At 41.8% G+C, this 20,607-nt stretch overlaps 1 protein-coding gene across 3 annotated transcripts in view; it reads left to right on the top strand.

Annotated features, from left to right (window-relative positions):
- The window catches only part of LOC308393625 (protein FAM184A-like), a 79,864-nt gene that overhangs the window by 49,786 nt on the left and 9,471 nt on the right, over positions 1-20,607 (top strand). For 2 of the 3 annotated variants that reach the window (XM_080877549.1, XM_080877548.1), the window contains exons 15-23: positions 6,264-6,378; positions 7,440-7,537; positions 10,344-10,497; positions 11,059-11,186; positions 11,312-11,496; positions 13,438-13,584; positions 13,748-13,865; positions 14,625-14,729; positions 19,725-20,092. In XM_080877549.1, the coding sequence (XP_080733675.1) occupies positions 6,264-6,378; positions 7,440-7,537; positions 10,344-10,497; positions 11,059-11,186; positions 11,312-11,496; positions 13,438-13,584; positions 13,748-13,865; positions 14,625-14,729; positions 19,725-20,092 (1,418 nt within the window). The remainder of the gene's footprint in view (positions 1-6,263; positions 6,379-7,439; positions 7,538-10,343; positions 10,498-11,058; positions 11,187-11,311; positions 11,497-13,437; positions 13,585-13,747; positions 13,866-14,624; positions 14,730-19,724; positions 20,093-20,607) is intronic. The other variant, XM_080877550.1, reaches the window with a different exon arrangement.

The raw sequence follows: 20,607 nt of genomic DNA, 5'->3' as shown, positions 1-20,607 counted from the left end.
GCCTTTCTTACCTTGGCCATGTCTCTGAGTATTGCACACCTTGTGCTTTTGGGCACTCCAGTGATGTTGCAGCTCTGAAATATGGCCAAACTGGTGGCAAGTGGCATCTTGGCAGCTGCACGCTTGACTTTTCTCAGTTCATGGGCAGTTATTTTGCGCCTTGGTTTTTCCACACGCTTCTTGCGACCCTGTTGACTATTTTGAATGAAACGCTTGATTGTTCGATGATCACGCTTCAGAAGCTTTGCAATTTTGAGACTGCTGCATCCCCCTGCAAGATATCTCACTATTTTTGACTTGTCTGAGCCTGTCAAGTCCTTCTTTTGACCCATTTTGCCAAAGGAAAGGACGTTGCCTAATAATTATGCACACCTGATATAGGGTGTTGATGTCATTAGACCACACCCCTTCTCATTACAGAGATGCACATCACCTAATATGCTTAATTGGTAGTAGGCTTTCAAGCCTATACAGCTTGGAGTAAGACAACATGCATGAAGAGGATGATGTGGACAAAATACTCATTTGCCTAATAATTCTGCACTCCCTGTATGCATGCTATGTATTTGCAGCCTTTAAATAGGTTCTTTAAAGAAAGCCTTTGAAATTAATGCTCCTTCAGATGTTCCAGTAGCTACAGTTCGGGAGATTTTATCTTATGAGGACTGAAGTTAGCTGCTAGGGTCAGAATGAAAGCACTGTAGGAACAGAGCGAGCCGTTTGACGCTGGTTTGGGAGCTCAGACGCTCGTCTGCTTAGACTCATGTAGCCGTTCCTGCAGAGCATACTGCCTCTGGGTAATTCAGAGCTGAGTCACAACTGAAACCTCAAAGAGGCTCGTCCTGAGTTTGCCAAGACGCTGCTGGCTCCAGATAAACATTTTCTGACAAGCTGGAGTCACCAGTGCCAGCTTGGCAACTTTTCAGACGCCCCCAACCAAAACCGTGACAGCAGCTCACGGCAAAACGAGACAAAGTTAAAGAGTGATCTGACTTTAACTCCAACACAAGATACAAGAGATTCTGTTCCACACAAAGTTTTGTTCTTCTTCATAAAATATTTTTGTTTACCAAAGAAAACTTGTCCTTTGGTTTTGAGACATCTGTTTGTGGTCGGCGGCTCTGCGATGGACCTTTGACCTTTGATATAGCTACTGTGTTGGAGTTTCTTAATTACTCCAGAAATCGTTTGTTCTGCAGACTAAAATGTAAATATTTATTTGCTTAATTGAAAAAAATGTGCAAGCTAAGGTGGCAGTTTTCAAAAGAATCACCAAATATTCAAATAAATGATTGCTACCTATTTGTTTCAGCTATAGATATGGTATCATTTTAAGATGAAAGGAAGCAGTCCTCATTGATGTGGCTGTAATAATTAAGATGGAATTTCATAGTGGGCTCTTTAGGGAGCATCATTTCTTATCTGCAGCATCTGCAGATTATAGATGCCAGATTAGGAATCATGTAAATGTGGGTCACAGTATAAAAAGGAGCATTTTAAAGTTATAGTGCCGAGTGGCTAAAAATAAACTTCAAACAATATCACAGATCAGATATCTAAGGAGCTTACACTGTATGTGTACTATATGTGAGCCTCTGTATGTGTGTCTTTTTTTTGCCCTCACAGGGCTGTGTGTGTGTGTGTGTGTGTGTGTGTGGGGGGGGGGGGGGGGGGGGGGGGGGGGGGGGGGGTTGGTTTAGGAGCAACAGAAAAGATGGCTAATGTGTGTATATGTAATACTGTAATCCACGGATATTATTAAGTGTATATACACTTACCGGAATCTCTTTAAATGTGCTTTGCTAGTACCTCTTTTGATTTCAGATCTGCATTCATTCCTCGCGGCATAATTTCAACAAAGTGCTGGATAAATTCTTCAGAGATTTTTGTCCATATTCACACGACAGCATCACAGAGTTCCTCATCACAAAGGTGCTCTATTAGATTGGGATCTGGTGATTGTGGAGCCCATTTGGGTTCAGTGAACTGAATGTCCAAAAAAACAGTTTGAGATGATTTGAGCTTTGGGTAAATACGCACGTAGGCTGTGGCAATTAAATGATGCCTACCTGGTACTGACGAGTCCACAGTCTGTAAAGAAAATATTCTCTACTCCATTGCACCACGAGCGTCATAAATCATTGATACAAGGCAGGATGGATCCCTGCTTTCATGTTGTACACACTGGTTTCACACCCTACCATCTAAATGTTGCAGCAGGAGTCAAGATTTATCAAAGCAGGCAGTGTTTTCTAATCTTCTGTTGTCCAATTCTGGAGAATTATAACCTCAGTTTCCTGTTATTAGCTGGCAGGAGCGGCATCCAGTGTGGTCTTCTGCTTTAACATTTGCATGTAGAGATGCTCTTCTGCAGACTCACTTGTTACAAGTGATTATTTACTATAAGTGGTTGCCTCCCTGTCAGTTTAAAGCAGTTTGGCCATTCTCCTCGGACCTCTGGTAGATGGTATTGGCCACCAACCAGAGGTAGAGGATTTCACCCAGAGAACTTCTGGAATTGAATTGCTCTGAGTTTGATATGGCCGGGGGCACCAGTACAGCATTAAAGTGAAGTGCAGATAAGCATAATTTTCAAAATCCAAGACCATGCTTTCAAAGGCTACATGAACATCACCTGAAAAAAACATTCCCAAGTAGTTTAATTCATGCTTAAAAGATCCTTTTCAACCCAAAATATTTAAATTTAATTTGAAAGCCCAGTTAGGAATGTTTTAGCTTATCCCCGTAATACTTTCAATCATAGTCTTGCACAAAGATTAACTAGAAAAAACAGCAGACATGCAAGCTGGGCTACTATGAAGACAAAAGCACGAAAGCATTATTACAGTGATCTGCACGGTATTGACCTACTTACAGCTCTGCAGAAACACCAGCCCTACCGGGGGCTCAGAGACTCATCAGTCACAATGCAAAGAGAAACTCGCAGTCCCCTCAGATATAACACATCACGTTGCATTTTAAGGACAAATCTCAAACTGTTCACACATAAGCCATGATTACAACTAGCATCTGTCAGAGTGATAACGGAAATATGATGGATGTATATTGGTCGATTACCCATTAATAACGCTAAGAATAATAAATTCTCCGCTTTATTTATCAGAGAAGGGGATATTATATTAGATTGTTACTTTCCTGGTGTGGTTTTAAGGCTGTCAGTGCTTCTCTGTGTCTCTGCACCTCTTCTGTATCATCCTTACAAATTCAAGTTATTGTGCATTCAGACAACACCAATCCCATAATTGCATCAACATTCCACCCTCATGGTGTGTACAATTTCTCTTTCAGTCAAAAAGTAATTCCAGTAGCAACTACTGCTCTTCGGCATTTCTTTTGATCAGTGTTAATACTTCATACGCCGACCCTCCAGCCTGCCAGATGCTCAGTTTGCTCAGAACAGCAGAGCAGTGAGCATGGTGGGACTCTGTTCTTGGTTGCTGTGTGATGGATTTAATGGTGGGACAACTGCCATATTGCTGAATTTATTATTTTAATAAATTTCAATACAGATCAAAATTTAAGTAGATGCAGGGCCTTTCCTGGCTAGGAGAGGGTCTTGAGGGGCAGCTACAACTGTCAGCACAATTAGTCTAAAAGTAAGGGTTTGTTTTTCCAGGAAAACCCCTGTGATTGATAGGGTAGTTTTGTTTATTAACTGGAAATGAAGATGCATACCAAATCCAATCAAAATGTTTCCCATTTTTTCAGAAAATCAATTGTGATTTAAAGGTACAGCCATTAATTTTAAGCATTTACTTTTCTTCTGCTACATCAGAGTAAACAGACTAATAAAACATGGTTAATGCATTTGTTCTTTCCATACCAGTCTGCCACAATCACTTATTGTCTGCAGATTAGACAAGCAACTGGCCCATCTCCAGACAGCTGACAACTGTTATGGCTAAACAACAACAGCTAGTTACAAGCTAACGCAGGGGTGGGCAACTCCAGGCCTCGAGGGCCAGTGTCCCTGCAGGTTTTAGATGTGTCCTTGAACCAACACAGCTGATTTAAATGGCTAAATTAGCTCCTCAACATGTCCTGAAGTTCTCCAGAGGCCTGGTAACGAACTAATCATGTGATTCAGGTGTGTTGACCCAAGGTGAGATCTAAAACCTGCAGGACACCGGCCCTCGGGGCCTGGAATTTCCCGCCCCTGGGCTAACGTTACATATGTAATGTTTGGCTCAAGTGTCCTAAAAATCACACTTTCCCTCTGATAAAGAGTTTGATTGCATTCTCACATCGTATCAGCGTTCAGTCATGACGTTCCTGAGTCCTTAAAAGTTGCAACCATTACAAAGACAGTTTCAACAGTTGCTAACAGAGGCTAACAGCTAACAGTGGCAAAAAGGACCTCAGTATTGCTGTCATTATTCACAACTGAGCTTTTTTGACTCCATATTGGACTCCTTTCACAAAGTTTTATAGCCTCTTCCAGAGTAAATAAAGATAGATGCTTCTCACCCGGCTTTGACAGCTGAGGTAAACAGTGGACTGACAGCCTTCCACAGGAGCAAAGACATGCCGGCCGGCTGCATCTCTTATAGCATTCAGTCTCAATTGAATGTTTTTGATCTCTCTTGGCATGTTTCATTGCCAGTGTCAGTGTTATTTCTATTCTAAAGTTAAAAACAACAAAGTATCCAAAGTCTTTACAAGTTAGTTAATGAACAAGCAAGATATAAAAAGAAGCAAATATGATATATTGTGACAACATAAAAAAGCTACAGTGGCTATCCTACAGCAGCCACAGTAACTAGGATTATGCGCTTGAATTGTGAGGGTACAAAAACAGACCCCAGTTGCCTGCAAAATCTGCAATCTACTGACATTTGGCGCTGAATAATTTTACTCACTAACTTTAAAGAATTGCCAAGACTCAACAGGATGAAAAAATTGAATGATTTCCCTTTTGACTGTTTTGTGCAGACACACTAGCAGATGTAGTTAAAAATCACCCCTGATGTCCTGAATTTTTGATTAACCTGTTTCAGTGAAGCCATTTATGCCTTTGCTGCCTTAGCCTCTCATGTTTGATGGACGTGGCAGCTACATGTGCTGTTAAAGTAGAAAAAGACATTCCTGAAAGCCCTTAAGTGAGCGCAGGTCCCGTGCGGTATTGTGCGCCTGGGCGGATGTGCCGTCGTTATCTATAATGACTTCTTTTTCATTAAGATATTTTCATTACCAGGTCCGAGCCTGAGGCTCCAGTTTGTGCGAGCCAAAACTTGTGCGCTTGGGATTGTGTTTAATTAAGTCACAGAGGGCTGGGTGCATGTTTTTGCAAACAAGGTCGCTTAAGGTATTTCCACATTGCTAATCTCACACATCCCATTATTTTGCTGTAAATGTAAAAATGATTAGTTGGAGTAGACAGAGAGGATAAACTGTGCAGGCCATCTTTTTTTATCCGATGTAGAACCTCAGAAACTTCATCCCAGCCCTGCTCCTCATCCTCTCATTTTTAAATCCATCTTACCTTACACTTGCTAATGTGGTACTTCTTCAGCACTAAACCCTGCGGGGGATTTAACTGCAGCGGCTCAGAGAAAGAGTGGCATGTGAAGGGCCGGAGGCGTCTGGCTGAGAGAGTTCTGCCACTCACCGGCAGTTAGGCCTCTGATAGCTGCAGTATCTCCTCGAAACAAAACACTTTGGCGTGCTCTGATGGGGCTTACGCTTGTTGGCTTTTGTTATTGGGCCGTGCGCGCTGTCACTCGTCGTCGTGACGGGCTGTCAGCTCATTGACACGAGTGGAGAAATCTTCATCCGCAGCCCTGAAGTGGTTTTATTACATCTGTGTGTCAATATCACCACCAGGGGAGTGGTTGTTAGAAAAAGGGGGAAAAACCTAGGCTCTCTCCCTGGTTAAGAGCGATGCATTGGAAAAAATATAGTGGAGCAAAAGAGAGAGTTTTTTAATTAAATGTGTGTGCTCTGTTAAGTGAGTTGCTTCTTTCCTGGAGGTATGTCTTCCTTGTAAATTAAATGTGATGTCGCCGCACAGTTGGAGATAGAGAACCACCTGGAAAGAGACACAGTGTTGTCCCTGCAGTTCAGCCTGTAATTACTGCTTCTATCGGATGTGGGCACGCTGACCTGTTAACATTTGCTTTTAATCTAATTTGTTCTGTCTTGTTACTTTTTTCTTTTTTTTTTTTTGAATAAGCCTTTGCTCCTTATAAACACCTAAACACCATATTTTTACTACTTCCCCCTTTACGTCCCTTTTTCCTCAGATCTCTCTGCTGAAACAGTCCCTGGAGCTGCAGCTGTCTCAGTCTCAGTCAGCTCTCCAACAGCTGCAGTCTCAGTTCAACCAGGAGAGAGAGCTCCTGAGCCAACAGCTCAAAGGTATGCACGCGCTTCCTCCACGTGGCGACTGCGGCTACAAGCTGCCGCTGGAGTTTCAACATTTCATCCTAAAATAACTTTCTTAAAGTAGCGATTTTGCATTTGTATGTGATTTTAACTTAAAAACTTAAAAACTTTAAAACAAGAGATTTTTTATTTTTTGATTATGGGAATTTGAAAGAGAAGGAAGGTTGGAGCTGTAACAGCCAGTTTGAGCTGTTAGATGACGAGTTGCAGTCTGACAAGTTTTATCAGGGGAAACCTGCGTGCCTCTAAATCAGCCATTCCCAAATTCAAGAGTGCTGCAGCCCACTTAAAAACCTGAAGATCCATTGGGGCCACCCAATCTTAAATCTTCACTCTAATCAGAATCCATGAGAATGTGATGTATTCCTCGAAAAATGTCTTAAAAATAAATAAACCGCACAGGAGGATGTTGGCTATAAATTGCTAATGCTACCTAGTCATATGCAAAGTGGTAAGGCTAACTGGGACATAAACTTTAATACAGGGGAAGTAAATTTAGGTCAAAATAAAGTAATACCACCTCCTATTTCCTGTTTTAATTCCATATTTATATAACTACATTGATATAAATATGTAACTGTGCATACTACTAATTTCAAGTTGAATTTCTGTTATTATTGCAGCCAAGCAGCCATGAAGGGGGCCACTGCTCCCTTAAAAACTTTTGGGAATCACTGCTTCAAAACATCCATGAGGGAAATAACTGAATTCACAGCCCAGGATGTTCACTAGCATGAGATCGTCAGCATGTCGAGACAAATCATGCTGCATTGCACTGTACCACTGCTGAAACCGATTTTTTATTTTGTTGTGAAGAATAAATAAAAATCTGAAATGTAACCTAAATATTTAATACAAATAGTCCGAGCATCGAGTGTGTAAATATTTTGTTGTCACCTTCTGTTCAGCGGCGCATCTCCTGCCGCTGTGCGACTGGCTCAGATTGTCATATTGCCTTATCGTGTCAAACAGAATGGAAACACGTCTGCTGTTGATGCATCTCAGTGTACACGTTGATATCTCTGTGTTTGCAGAGATGCAGAGAGAACATCAGAGGAGAGAGCATCGATTACAGGAGGCTCACTGCTGTGCCCTCAGCACCATGGAGGAAGCCAGGCAGCACCAGATAAGAGTACGACACACACACACACACACATATTTGCAAGCATGTAGGTTTGCATCGGTTGTCTTGGGATTTGTCACATAGTTGCACGACACTACCTGCCTTTTGTTCTCTCTGAAAAGAAAAGTAGAGCAAGTTCTAACTAACTTCTCGGGGGCTTTTACTAAATACATTACAGTAGCCTTTCTTGTTCCACTGTGGACTTCACTGCAGTCTTCTTTGAACTCATCTGTTTGTACACACAGTAAAAGTGCGACGAGGACAGTTTCAACAGCCTCACTAGTGCAGCAACAACAGCTGCTAAATGCTACCATCGTTCACTAACAAGTGCTGTGACTGAAGCAATAATGTGCTGCAGTAATTCTAGTAGCAAAAATGCCTAACTAAATTAATAAAATCTGTGATTTTAAATATGATTTAAGCAGCAAACCTTTGACTACTGAATGCAGCATTTGAGAGATTTACTGTTGCTTTGTACTGTAGTATTAACGTGACTCTAGAACACTGTATGTTGGTGGATCCTGTATGGCTAGGCTGGAGTTTGGTGTTGCAGAGATTTCAGGGTGACGATTTTTTATAAAATTTGGTTTGATCTGTCACCTCAGCCGAGTCTGGCATCAATAAATGTTCAGTTTAACTCAGTCTTATTTATATAGACCAGCACAAGTCACTTCAAGGCACTTTATATTGTAAGATAAAGAAAATAATACAGAGAAAACCTCAACAATCAAACAACTCCCTTTGAAGAAGCACTCCCTTTGAAGAAGAGGCAAAAGTGGGAAGGAAAAACTCCCTTTTAACAGGAAGAAACCCCCAGCAGAACCAAGCTCAGGCAGGGGCAGCCATCTGCTGCAACTGGTGTGGGTGAATGGATTTGATAGTTAACTCAAAAACAGGATGATGATGTACCGTACTATTAGCTAGTATTTTTTACCTATGTGATTAAAAATGACTACAAGGCAACATTTGAGCAGAAAATATATTTTATATATTTTCTTCAAGTCATCCAAAGCACATGTGACAACTGCAGCAATAAAACTATGAAAAGGTTAGCACTGCATGTGAACCATGATTGGTATTCTGTCCAAAGCTAGCTCTGCTTATAGGTTGATTTAGCTGCTTGAACAGCAGAGTAAGCAGTGACCTTGTGTTGAAGTAATGTTGACTGAGATTTCTTGAAGAAATGTTTTTGACTAAATCCATCAATACAAGAGCGTGAAACAACACGTAAAACAAGACCACTCAGAGAGCGCAACTATCAAAGGGCAGGTTTATTAACACTGATGTTTTATTACAACATGATGATGTCAACCCGTTATGTCATCATGGTGACATCATAGCAACATCATAGGGACAGCAGTCAAGCTCATGTTTAGCCAGCATATGTAATCATGTCCCCCAAGGCCTAATATGTTGCTGTTATCGGTATCACCATCACAGAAAATCTGAAAATGCTGTTTTGAAAACTGTGGACAAACAGACAGAGTACACACTCCCTCCATTAGGGAGGAGAACAAACTAAAAACTTGCTGCTAAACTTAAATTAAAGAATTAAAGTGTCCTTTAGCTGTCTATCGGCAGGAGAGTAGAGAATTGTGCTTCAGTAGCTGATATATCCACAATGTCGCTTCCCGTGAACTTTGTAATACACAAGTAAACGCCTATTACCATTATAAAAAAAATGAAAGAAAAAGACTGACAAAAATAAGAGTTGACCTATCGTTTTACTTTTAAATCATCAAATTAGTTCATGTGCTCCTCTGGCTGTATCCTGTGTCTTTTTATAGTTCTGTAAAAATGTGACTTTCAGTACAGAAATCTGCAGCTGCTGTTCCTCTCTTTTCACCTGTGTTCTTATCTACTTTTTTTTTTATGTATGTAGCAGTCTGTGATCAGCAAAAGTCCTTAAAATAGTGCTTTATAAGAGGTACACAACTTGATTTGTCGTCCTGGGAGCTTCTAGTGTCTGACGTTATTTCTTCCAGAGAGGAAATTATAGTGTGGAAGGTGCTGCAATTTGAATTTCCAATATAGTCCACAGCACAGCAATGATTACGTGTAGCAGAGTATCCATTGTGAAGTTCAGCGAGTGCTGGTCAACAAAACTACTTGAGACCAAGTAAAAAAGTTTTTGAGCTTTTCTAATATTGTTTAATGATCCTTTTATGTCTGCCACAGAGTCAAGAAGTGCAGAAGATTCATAGCACAATCAAACCCCTGAGGAAATTCCCGGCTTTCTGAGCCATTTTATTTGGATCATTTACTTTAATTTCACCAATTTTCTTGTTAAGTAATATTAAAATGAGCCAAACGATATAAATTATGGTTGAGGTAGTTTTTTTTTTTCGTTATGTGGCACTGAGAGGATGTGTCAAAAAGCTCAGTGATTTTATACTTACACTCTTTAGTCATTTTCAGCCTGTTGATGGATCTCGCTGTCAGTTCTGCTTCCTGAAGCTGAGTAGCTTCCTTTTTTTATGCAGTACATAGTGGGACAGTCTCCAAAAGTCTTTGTGTGTTCTTAATATTGTCACTTTTCCTGTGCCAGTCTGTTACTCAAAACCAGCTTGGAGCTGTGGTTCGATTACACTGTTCATTTTCTCTCTTTGTCTTCTGGCTTTCTTTTTACAACATTTCACTTTTATTTTTCAGCCAAAAATAAAAAGGAAATATTGAGTCAGACATCCAAACTACACTTTTCTCAAAACCATATTTTTCATGTAACATATTGTGTCTTGTCATCTTCGTCCTTTCTCTTCTCCTTCCTTTCCGTCCCTCTATCCTCTTTAATCTCCCTCGCCGTGCCGTCTGCCAGGCCCTCGAGGAACGTCTAAAGCAGGAGCAGCGGGAGGAGGTTCACGCTTTGAAGGAGGCCCACAGGAGGACTTTAGAAATCCTCAGACAGCAGTCGGATCAGGAGCTGCAGACACTGCGATTTGAATTGGAGGACGAGGGGAAAGCAAAGCTGGGTAAATGATGATAGATATAGTAAACGTGGCTTTGACACGTCTAGGTTTGTAGTTATCGATCGGGGTTGTTTCCACACTGCCAGGCTCGCTCTGTGGCGTGGTTTTAAATTGCAGCAATGATTTTTTCCCCACCCTTTGGTGATTGTGTTTCTACCTACTGAGACGTTCTGGTTCTGTTTCGGCCTGCTGTGATGATGTTTTTGTCCATAGTGATTACAACAAAATCACCTTCATTATCTGCCTATTGCTGTTTAGAAGAATAGGAGAAGAAAGAAACATTTGGTGGTTAAATCGTAAGACGCTTTAGGAAACCAGGATGAAATTAACTAATGGTGAAATCAGCTTTCTGAGATCTGTGAACATGTGCTAGGTGATAAAATTGATCTCAGTAGTTGCCTCCAATATTAAACCAACTAAAAGAATAAGTCGTGAAAGTACGATGTAGGAAAGGAGTCACAAAACATGAGAATATCTTTCATTTCTTCGCACTGTTGTCATTTTTCTACATAAACTACATAAGAAATGATCCCTCACATTACCTGTGGCGTCTCTTTCCTGCAGCCTCTCTTCGTGCAGAACTGAACCACCTCCATGCGACAGCCATCGAGCATCTGAAGCAAATCCACCTCAAAGAACACGCTGCCACCAAACGAGAGCTAGAGAAAGCCATGGAGCACAGCCAAAAGCAGGTGACACTGACAGTGGTTTAGTTCTGTTTTTGTTCTTGTCTCTCAGTGTTTCGCCCTAAGTGATCTCAAGGTTTAAAAGCCTTCTAGCAAATAACTGCCTATTCTGTCTTATGTGCATCCTCTAGGAACAAGATCTCTTAATTCGTATCTCAGACCTGCAAGCGGAGCTGTGTTCCCGTAGCAACCGTATCACCGATCTGGACCATGAGATTCACTCTCTGAACGAGACCATCGACACGCTAACCAGAGAGCTGGAGCTGAAGGGCAAAGAGGTGCTGCGGGTCCGCAGCGAAGCTAACCATCAGATAAGGTTCAGTAGCTCAGCAGACATTATCCTCCCATTACCCTTAAATACTCTTGCTTATATAAGAGTATTTAAGTAAATAATATTTGTGAAATTTTTGCATCAACCATCCAATTTTAAATATGCATTCACAGCATAAAACTAGAATTTCACAGCTGCCTTTTAAGTAAAGATGACATCACATTTGTGAAATCATGTTAAACTTGCGTCTGTATTTTTAGTCTTTTTCTGAGGATTTACTGAAAAAAGTCACGTTTATTCATAAGTGCAGTTTTTTCAAGCCACTTTACATTAGACGTGTTTTTCACAGTCTAAAAATATATTTTTATTTCATTTTCACATATGTAAATTTTTTTCCAGTGTAGCTCTGTCTGACCATTTCAGTTAAAACACCAGTACTTTGTTTATTGAAGCCATAGCTATATAATACCCAGTAAAACAACAAAGTCTATAGATGTCCAGATCTATCAGTGTAAGCATTTATTTATATTAATACTGTATTCTGATCAGTTTCTGGTGAACTTTAAACATGTTTTGCTCTAAATCAAGCACAGCGTTATCAGCATCATGCTTTAGATAAAGTGGGTAAAGGACCTCTCAGCTCAGAGTTTCATGTTTTACACGCCTGCTTCCACAACTCCAGCCTATCTGTTCTAAGCCAGCAGAGTTTGTATTGACTTAAAATGAATCAGTGTTGCCTTCCAGCTTTACGACAGGCAGTATAAAAGATGGATGTAGCTACCATGAAGACATTCATGGTATTTAATTGCCATCTTGGTTTGGAGCAGGGCTTGGTCTGTCTGCATATTATACCCTCATTGTCAGTCACAGGTGGCTAGCCAATCAGCATAGCCCAGATAATCCTCCGTTTTGGAACATGGGATGATCAAGATTTACAAAACAGACTTAATTTTTTATTTAATAAGATCCAAAATTGGCTCATAAACTCAGCAGGAAAATGTTTATAGAGGTCAACACACAAACCATAGGTTTCTGTAGGATCCAGTCTTTTTGTAGCCACCACTGTCGCCATCTGGTGGCTAGAATGCAAGTTAAGGCACTCGTGCACTGGTTTCATTTTTCTTGCGTGGAAAAACGCCACAAAGTCTTTTGCCTACCGCATTTTGACTCCCGTGCTCTTTTTTATAACCTAAAGACCACTGTGACTATGTTTGCTTCTCCAGCTTTAATGAAGTATTCCAACAGGGTAAATGTCAGCGTCTTTCAAGCTTAATTTGTTGTTCGTAACACAGACTTTCTGTCATATTTGTCTGCCCCAATGTGAGAAAACACTAATTATATTAGGATAGTTTTTTTTAAATTAAAATTCCTCAAGAATTGCTGAAATGCCCTTTTCTAGTGGTTTGAGTGCTACTGTCCAGTGTTAAGCTTGTAAAAACAGTTACTTTAATGAGTGAGTGATGCTAAAAAGAAAATGTGAAAGCAAAACCACAGCCATTAAAGACGGATGTTCGTCCGCTACTCGTGCAAGCGTTGGCAGCCTGTGCCAGTAACCCTGGCTCTGCTTCTTCACATTTCTTATAGGAAGTTTAATTCTAATGGTCCCCATATGTAAATGAAGCACACTCTTCATTACGTTCTTTAACTTAGATTGCAGACACATAAATTAACACTCTGACATTGACACAGTAAGCACTGAGGGACCGGATGCTCCCTGTACCAGCTGTGCTTTGTGTCCCAGCAGAGTTCACTTTGCAGCTGCACATCTTGCTGTCGGCCTCTATAATTTACTGAAATGCGATGTCAATGTCACAGGTCCCCCTTCCGGGAAATTAAATGTACTGGTATAGAGGCAGAGGAAAAGTCCCAAAGTGATTATTATTTAAGTGTAAACTTGTGATACTTGGTGGCACTTTAGGAAATATGCATCTAGCAGAAAAGTTCGCCTAATGATTTATTCATTTATGACTTCTGTCTTTGCTGCAGAGCTCATGAACAAGACCTTGCAAAGAGACACGAGCGAGAGATGGGGGAGCTCAATGCAATCCATCAGAGAGAAACACAAATCATGCTGGCTGACTTCAACAAGGCCCAGGAGGTCCTCAAAGACAAGATTTCTGCTCTACAAATACTGTAAGACATAAAACCGTGTGATGAAACCTCTTCTGTGGCTCTTTTGGGCTGCTACTGTTTCAAGATAGATCAAAGTTGTCTCTGTTTTGTCTTCCTTTTGTCTCTCTGGTGCCACACTTTGTTCCTGTTTATTTAACTCTTAATGTTTCCTGGGTGCGTCCAGGTTGGAGGGCACAGAGGACAAGTTAAGAAACAGAGAAAGCCGACCAGAAGACCTGCATGTGATCGCAGAGCTCAGAGAGATGGTGACTGAAAGAGAAGCTCTGGTCAAAAAGCTGGTGGTGAGTAGACGCGGGGGTCCATGAGTCCAGATCTTGGCATGGGATAGTCTCTGAGGAGTAAACTGAAAAATAGACATGCAGTTCGTGAGAAAGTCTAAATCAAGGATTAATCGCTGGAAGCGAGGTCAAACATTCAACAGTTCTCAGGGTTAAAAATGTATTTCTTTGAAAGTTCCTTCATCTGACTGCATGTAAGGGTCTCGACCAGCAGATGTTGTTTACTTAGGAAAGAAAAGTTAGCGAGCAAGCTGCGTCTTTGGGATTTGATAAAGATCCTGCGATGCAGTTAAATGTTGATAAGCAGAACTCGGTTTGAGCGATGTCTCTACTTCTTCACTCTCACTCCTTGTGCGTGGCCCTTCGAGGCACTGTGGAGGACCTGTGTCTTTGCAGCATGCTGCTGATAACTTCATGAAGTCTTAATGTGGAACCGCCCTTTGTGGTTCTGCTGTGTGTCAGTCGGGATCTCAGTAGACTTTTTTCAAGATGCTGATCCACAAGTCACTTTGTTATTCTTTAAATTATGAATCCATGTGTGTAAACAGGATCGTGTATGTGCGCTTGCTTATCCTTCGAATGCAGGACAGTGAGTCAAGAAATTATTGATTTGGTGTAGTTTTAGTTGAAAATACTGAGGGAATGCAAACTTTATGAAACTGACTATTAAAAATGTGTGTTGGCAAACAGACAGAAGAATAGTGGAGTGTGTTTTGATTGGGGTGGAGTTTGACTGCAACATGTTGTCATTTTTTTATATAGGATGACAAGAAGTTCTACCAGCTGGAGTTGGTCAACCGAGAGACGGGATTCAACAAGGTCTTTAACTCCAGTGCCAATGTCGGTGTCATCAACCCTCTTATTAAGGTGAGTGGGCTCATTCCACACTGCTTTTTTTCACTGTGAATGGTGTGGATGCTTCAGTCTTACAGCATACCAAACTTCTGTACAGCTGAAGTCATCTGCTTCACCTATTTACCCGGTAAGTATTAAGTCGTTTTCACACATGAACTCTGGTGGTCCCTTCTGACATGTAGCGCACAGCAGGACATACGATGCCTGCTCGCTTGCTTTTAACTCTCTAGATAATTGCCTGCATTTAGTTAATTGCCACAGACAAGGACCACACGGGTTAAAAAGAAAACACTGTTTAATGCCGTTCCCACTGCTGATATTGAAAAGTTCAGGCCTGCCGTGCATGTGTGAAAACGGCTTAAATGTATGACTGAGTGTTTTACTGTAAGGATCTATCTTTAACACTGTATGAACTCCAGAGAATGTAAAGACCCACATCCACGTACCAAACACATATTTCTTATCATTTATTACATACTCAAACACCCAACATATGATATATAGTGCAAATGTACTGAGATCATCCTTGAAGATAAATGGAAGTAATCCCCTTGAGTCATAAATTCAAACCAGTGAAACCTGTAAAGGTGAGCTGCACTCTGCAATGAATCAACTCATCCAACAGGCTGAGGATTGGAGAAACACCAGGGCAGTCACTGCATGCGTCTTGGCATAGTTACCCAGCTTTGTTTACAGCCGCCAGATGAAGTTATTGATCATTATCCCGCCTAATGAGGGTAGCAAACATAATTTATCCATATAAACTATGTTTCTTTATTATGTAGAAATAGATTTGCAGCAAGAGAAAAGCACAAGGACACTAAAACCTTCTGTGTTGCTATTGTACCTGATTATCTTCACGCATTGTTCTGCTACCAGCTGTAAGAAAAGAAGAATGTTTGCGGCCCGTGTGCTTGTGTAATCTTCTTGTCTTCCTCTTTATGCTCCCATTTTTTCGTCTGTTGTCTGAGCGCCATTGAGCGTTCTTCCTGAAACCTGGTGCCCATTGCACACGACTCATGATAACTGTTATCTTTGTACAAAGCTGCTCATCATCCTTCATGTGTGAACACAGCTGTCACAGCTTCAGTTTGAGTCATTCAAGAACAATAACACTTGATTTCAGTATCATAACATCAGCTCATCGTCTCCTCATTTCCATCCTCCTCCTCCTCCTAATCGTGCCTGTGTTGCTCGCTGTGGGTTGTTTATATTGAATAACATATGCATCTTCAGTCCTTCGCTCACACGTCTAAGCTTCCAATGTGTAGGACTGGAAAATCTCTCAGTTTGCCAACTAGTGGGGATATCAAGAAAGTGAGGAAGATAGCAGCTCTCTCTCTCCAGCAAGTCCCCTCAGGGAACACTGAGAGATTATTCAAGGCTACTCTGTGCCTATATTTTAATTTATGCTCTTTTTTTTCATGCATTCTTTGCTGACTTGCGCTAAACATATTTGGTTGATCCCCTACAAAAATATTGCAATGCCAGTGTGTAGAAAATATATTAATGAGGTTTTGCTGCTGCTTGTTATAATATGTAATCTAGTGCATTGTGCATTTGGCCATATGATAAACCCTTGTGACAGCCGTCCAGTGACAGTCGAGGAAATGTACTTTTCGCCGTACACCGACCAGGCATAACATTATGGCCGCTGACAGCTGAAGTAAATAACACTGATTATCTCTTCATCATGGCACCTGTTAGTGGGAAATATCAGGGAGCAAGTGAATATTTGTCCCCCGAGCTGATGAAGGAGAAAAATGGTCAAGCGTGAGGATTTGAGCGAGTTTAACGAGGGACAAACTGTGATAGCTAGACGAACAGGTTAGAGCATCTCCAAAATTGCAGCTTTTGTGGGGTGTTCCCAGCCTGCAGTGGTCTGTATCTATCAAAAATGGTCCGAGGAAGGAACAGTGGTGAACTAGCAACAGGGTCATGGGTGGCCAAGGCTCACTGATGATTGGGTACAGAAGGCTGTCTGACCTGTGTGGTCCAAAAGATGATCTACTGCACCTCAAACTACAGTGGGGCAAAAAAGTATTTAGTCAGCCACCGATTGTGCAAGTTCCCCCACTTAAAATGATGACAGAGGTCAGTAATTTGCACCAGAGGTACACTTCAACTGTGAGAGACAGAATGTGAAAAAAAAAATCCATGAATCCACATGGTAGGATTTGTAAAGAATTTATTCGTAAATCAGGGTGGAAAATAAGTATTTGGTCACCTCAAACAAGGAAAATCTCTGGCTCTCACAGACCTGTAACGTCTTCTGTAATAAGCTTTTCTGTCCCCCACTCGTTACCTGTATGAATGGCACCTGTTTGAACTCATCATCTGTATAAAAGACACCTGTCCACAGCCTCAAACAGTCAGACTCCAAACTCCGCCATGGCCAAGACCAAAGAGCTTTCGAAGGACACCAGGAAAAGTATTGTAGACCTGCACCAGACTGGGAAGAGTGAATCTACAATAGGCAAGCAGCTTGGTGTGAAAAAATCAACTGTGGGAGCAATCATCAGAAAATGGAAGACATACAAGACCACTGATAATCTCCCTCGATCTGGGGCTCCATGCAAGATCTCATCCCGTGGGGTCAAAATGATCATGAGAACGGTGAGCAAAGATCCCAGAACCACACGGGGGGACCTGGTGAATGACCTGCAGAGAGCTGGGACCAAAGTAACAAAGGTCACCATCAGTAACACACTACAACGGCAGGGAATCAAATCCCGCAGTGCCAGACGTGTTCCGCTGCTGAAGCCAGTGCATGTCCAGGCCCGTCTGAAGTTTGCCAGAGAGCACATGGATGATACAGCAGAGGATTGGGAGAATGTCATGTGGTCAGATGAAACCAAAGTAGAACTTTTTGGTATAAACTCAACTCGTCGTGTTTGGAGGAAGAAGAATACTGAGTTGCATCCCAAGAACACCATACCTACTGTGAAGCATGGGGGTGGAAACATCATGCTATGGGGCTGTTTTTCTGCCAAGGGGACAGGACGACTGATCCGTGTTAAGGACAGAATGAATGGGGCCATGTATCGTGAGATTTTGAGCCAAAACCTCCTTCCATCAGTGAGAACTTTGAAGATGAAACGAGGCTGGGTCTTCCAACATGACAATGATCCAAAACACACCGCCCGGGCAACAAAGGAGTGGCTCCGTAAGAAGCATTTGAAAGTCCTGGAGTGGCCTAGCCAGTCTCCAGACCTCAACCCCATAGAAAATCTGTGGCGGGAGTTGAAAGTCCGTGTTGCTCGGTGACAGCCCCAAAACATCACTGCTCTCGAGAAGATCTGCATGGAGGAATGGGCCAAAATACCAGCTACTGTGTGTGCAAACCTGGTAAAGACCTATAGTAAACGTTTGACCTCTGTTATTGCCAACAAAGGTTATGTTACAAAGTATTGAGTTGTATTTTTGTTATTGACCAAATTACTGACCTCTGTCATCATTTTAGGTGGGGGAACTTGCACAATCGGTGGCTGACTAAATACTTTTTTGCCCCACTGTAGTTGATGCTGATTCTGACAGAAAGGCGTCAGAGCATCACAGTTTGTTGACCAGACACGGTGATCATGGTGATGATGATGCTTTGGGCAATCACACTGTCTTCTGGGAAACATTGTGATAAACGTTGTGTCCTGCCATCCATGTGGATGTTAATTTGACACGCACCACCTACCTAACCACTGTTGCACACCGTGTACATCCTTTCATGGAAACAGTATTCCTTGAAGGCTGTGGCACAGAATAATCTGCCCTGCCACAAAGAAGAAATGGTTTGAGGAGCACAACAAGAAGTTTGAGGTGTTGACTTGGCCTCCAAATTCTGGACCAATGCTGGACAAACTAGTCCAATCCGTGGATGCCCCTCCGCACCACTTACTGGATTTAATTCAAGGGTAGACCAATGCAATATTAGGCTGGTGGTCATAATGTTATGCCTGATCAGTGTATGTTGAAACATTTTAAGGCATAATCTCTGAAGAGACGATAACTAAAAATCTAAAAAAGATTGACGGTTGTGTTAGCAAAAGCTGCCACAAACTGTATTGTATTCCCCTACCATGTGGAAGGCGGTCCTTCCAGGTAAGATAATACAAGGTGTGATCAAAAAGTTCTATAAGCTTTACAAACAAAAAAATAAAAGCCACACATCCCAGATGAAATATTCCTGCTCTCCCACTGTGCACCTCTGGTCTACTTCTAACTTGGACTTTTAGATCACTGGGTGCCGTGTTCTGACCACTTTGTGGTCTCTGCAATTTTTTTGCACACAAAAATCTCAACTTCTGTGTCAAACTCACCAACCTTTTTGGATGAACATCATCACTGGTGATGAGTTGGGTCTCCAGCTATAAGAAGATGTGGTACATCAGGTCACAACCAACACCAGGAGCGTGCTTTTCTCTTTTTTTCCCAGTGTTGACACATCTGAGGGAGAAAAACATGGTGTACCTTAATATACCCACTCAAAGTGCACTGAAAACAGTTTTATTGGCCATACCAATGCAAACTTTGTATGACACTAGTTAGTTTGGACTCCCTCTGTCGTAAAATGAAACTGATATAGTGGAAGAGATCCAACATTAATACCTGAATCGAATAGGACGTAATCTTAAAATACCAGGAATGGTACTGGAGTTAGTCCAGACCTGCACGAGGAGATTCCTTGAAGAGGATCACAGTTCATTTTAAATCAGGTAAGATTTCCGCTTTTTATGAGTGGAATCACAGAACTTTTGATCACACTTAGTAGACTGGAATTTGAAAGATGCGTATAAGCACTTTACTCCTGCTCTTCACTGGATTTGCTTAGGCAGGGATGCAAGTTTAGGTTAAAGGTCATTATCTGAGATGATGCTAATAGCTTTAACCACTTTGGTTACCATGGAAACTACACAGCATGACAGGCACGTTGTTAAAACCAGTTAGTAGTTTGATCTGAGTTAGCTAAAGATAGCCGGCATTCATGTCTCGCCTCTCTATGTGTGTCTGTAGTCAAAAACAGGCAGCCAATCAGATCACCGCTTCACCAGCTTTCCTAGCCATTCAGCTCTCCGATTCGTCAGCCCTCCCACCATGACTCATGAAGGACAGGAAGAGGAGGGACGGGAGGTGGAGGAGGTAGGATCAGGAGGCCCTTTTGCGCCTCCTAACTCCCCCCTCCAGAGATCCCTCCCCCGACTTAGGAAACCCCTTCCCCTATTCAGCCCTTATCCTCCTGCTCCTCTTCCTCAGCATCCTCCTCCTCCTCCTCCTTCTTCTCCTCATCCTCCACATCATCCCATGCCAAGCCTTGCTCTTCCTCATGCTCCTCATCCTCAGGAATCTGTGGTGCAGCATCAGGGCCTGCAGAGCTTCGGGAGGTGAGAACTAAAGTGCATTTCTGCTACTGCTGCCCACCGTTCACCTTCACTTCACATATTCAAGCAGTGAATTATGTGATGTCTGCTGCTGCTTCCACTATCCCAATCTTTCACCTCACTTCTTAGTTTCCCTCCTTTCTGTCCTCACCCCCTCACCCTCAACCGAGGTGAGGTTTATATTTGATCAGCACTTATGGACCAGCTGTTACTCCTATTTTTTCCTTTTGTTCTGACAATGTCCAGAGATGAAATATGAGAGACAACTTCTTTTTCTTTCTGTTCTCTACTTTTTATCATTTTAATTTAGGCCCGAGCTAATACGAGTGCAGCATTGATCTTTTCATTTCACGGAACACTGCAGCCTCGCTCCATTACATCGGGGTCAACACCCAAAAATAATGAACATGTAATCTCTTTTTGATACATTACGCACATTAACATCACATTTTTCATTTTCTCAATGTGGCGCAATCAAAGACAGAATCATCTTTGAAATGCACTGTAAATCCTCGTAA

Source organism: Rhamphochromis sp. 'chilingali' (assembly GCF_963969265.1).
Source record: "Rhamphochromis sp. 'chilingali' genome assembly, chromosome: 3".
NCBI classification, from domain to species: Eukaryota; Metazoa; Chordata; class Actinopteri; order Cichliformes; family Cichlidae; genus Rhamphochromis; species Rhamphochromis sp. 'chilingali'.
The sequence above is the reverse complement of the archived record's forward strand: the minus strand, read 5'-3'. Positions and strand labels throughout refer to the sequence as shown.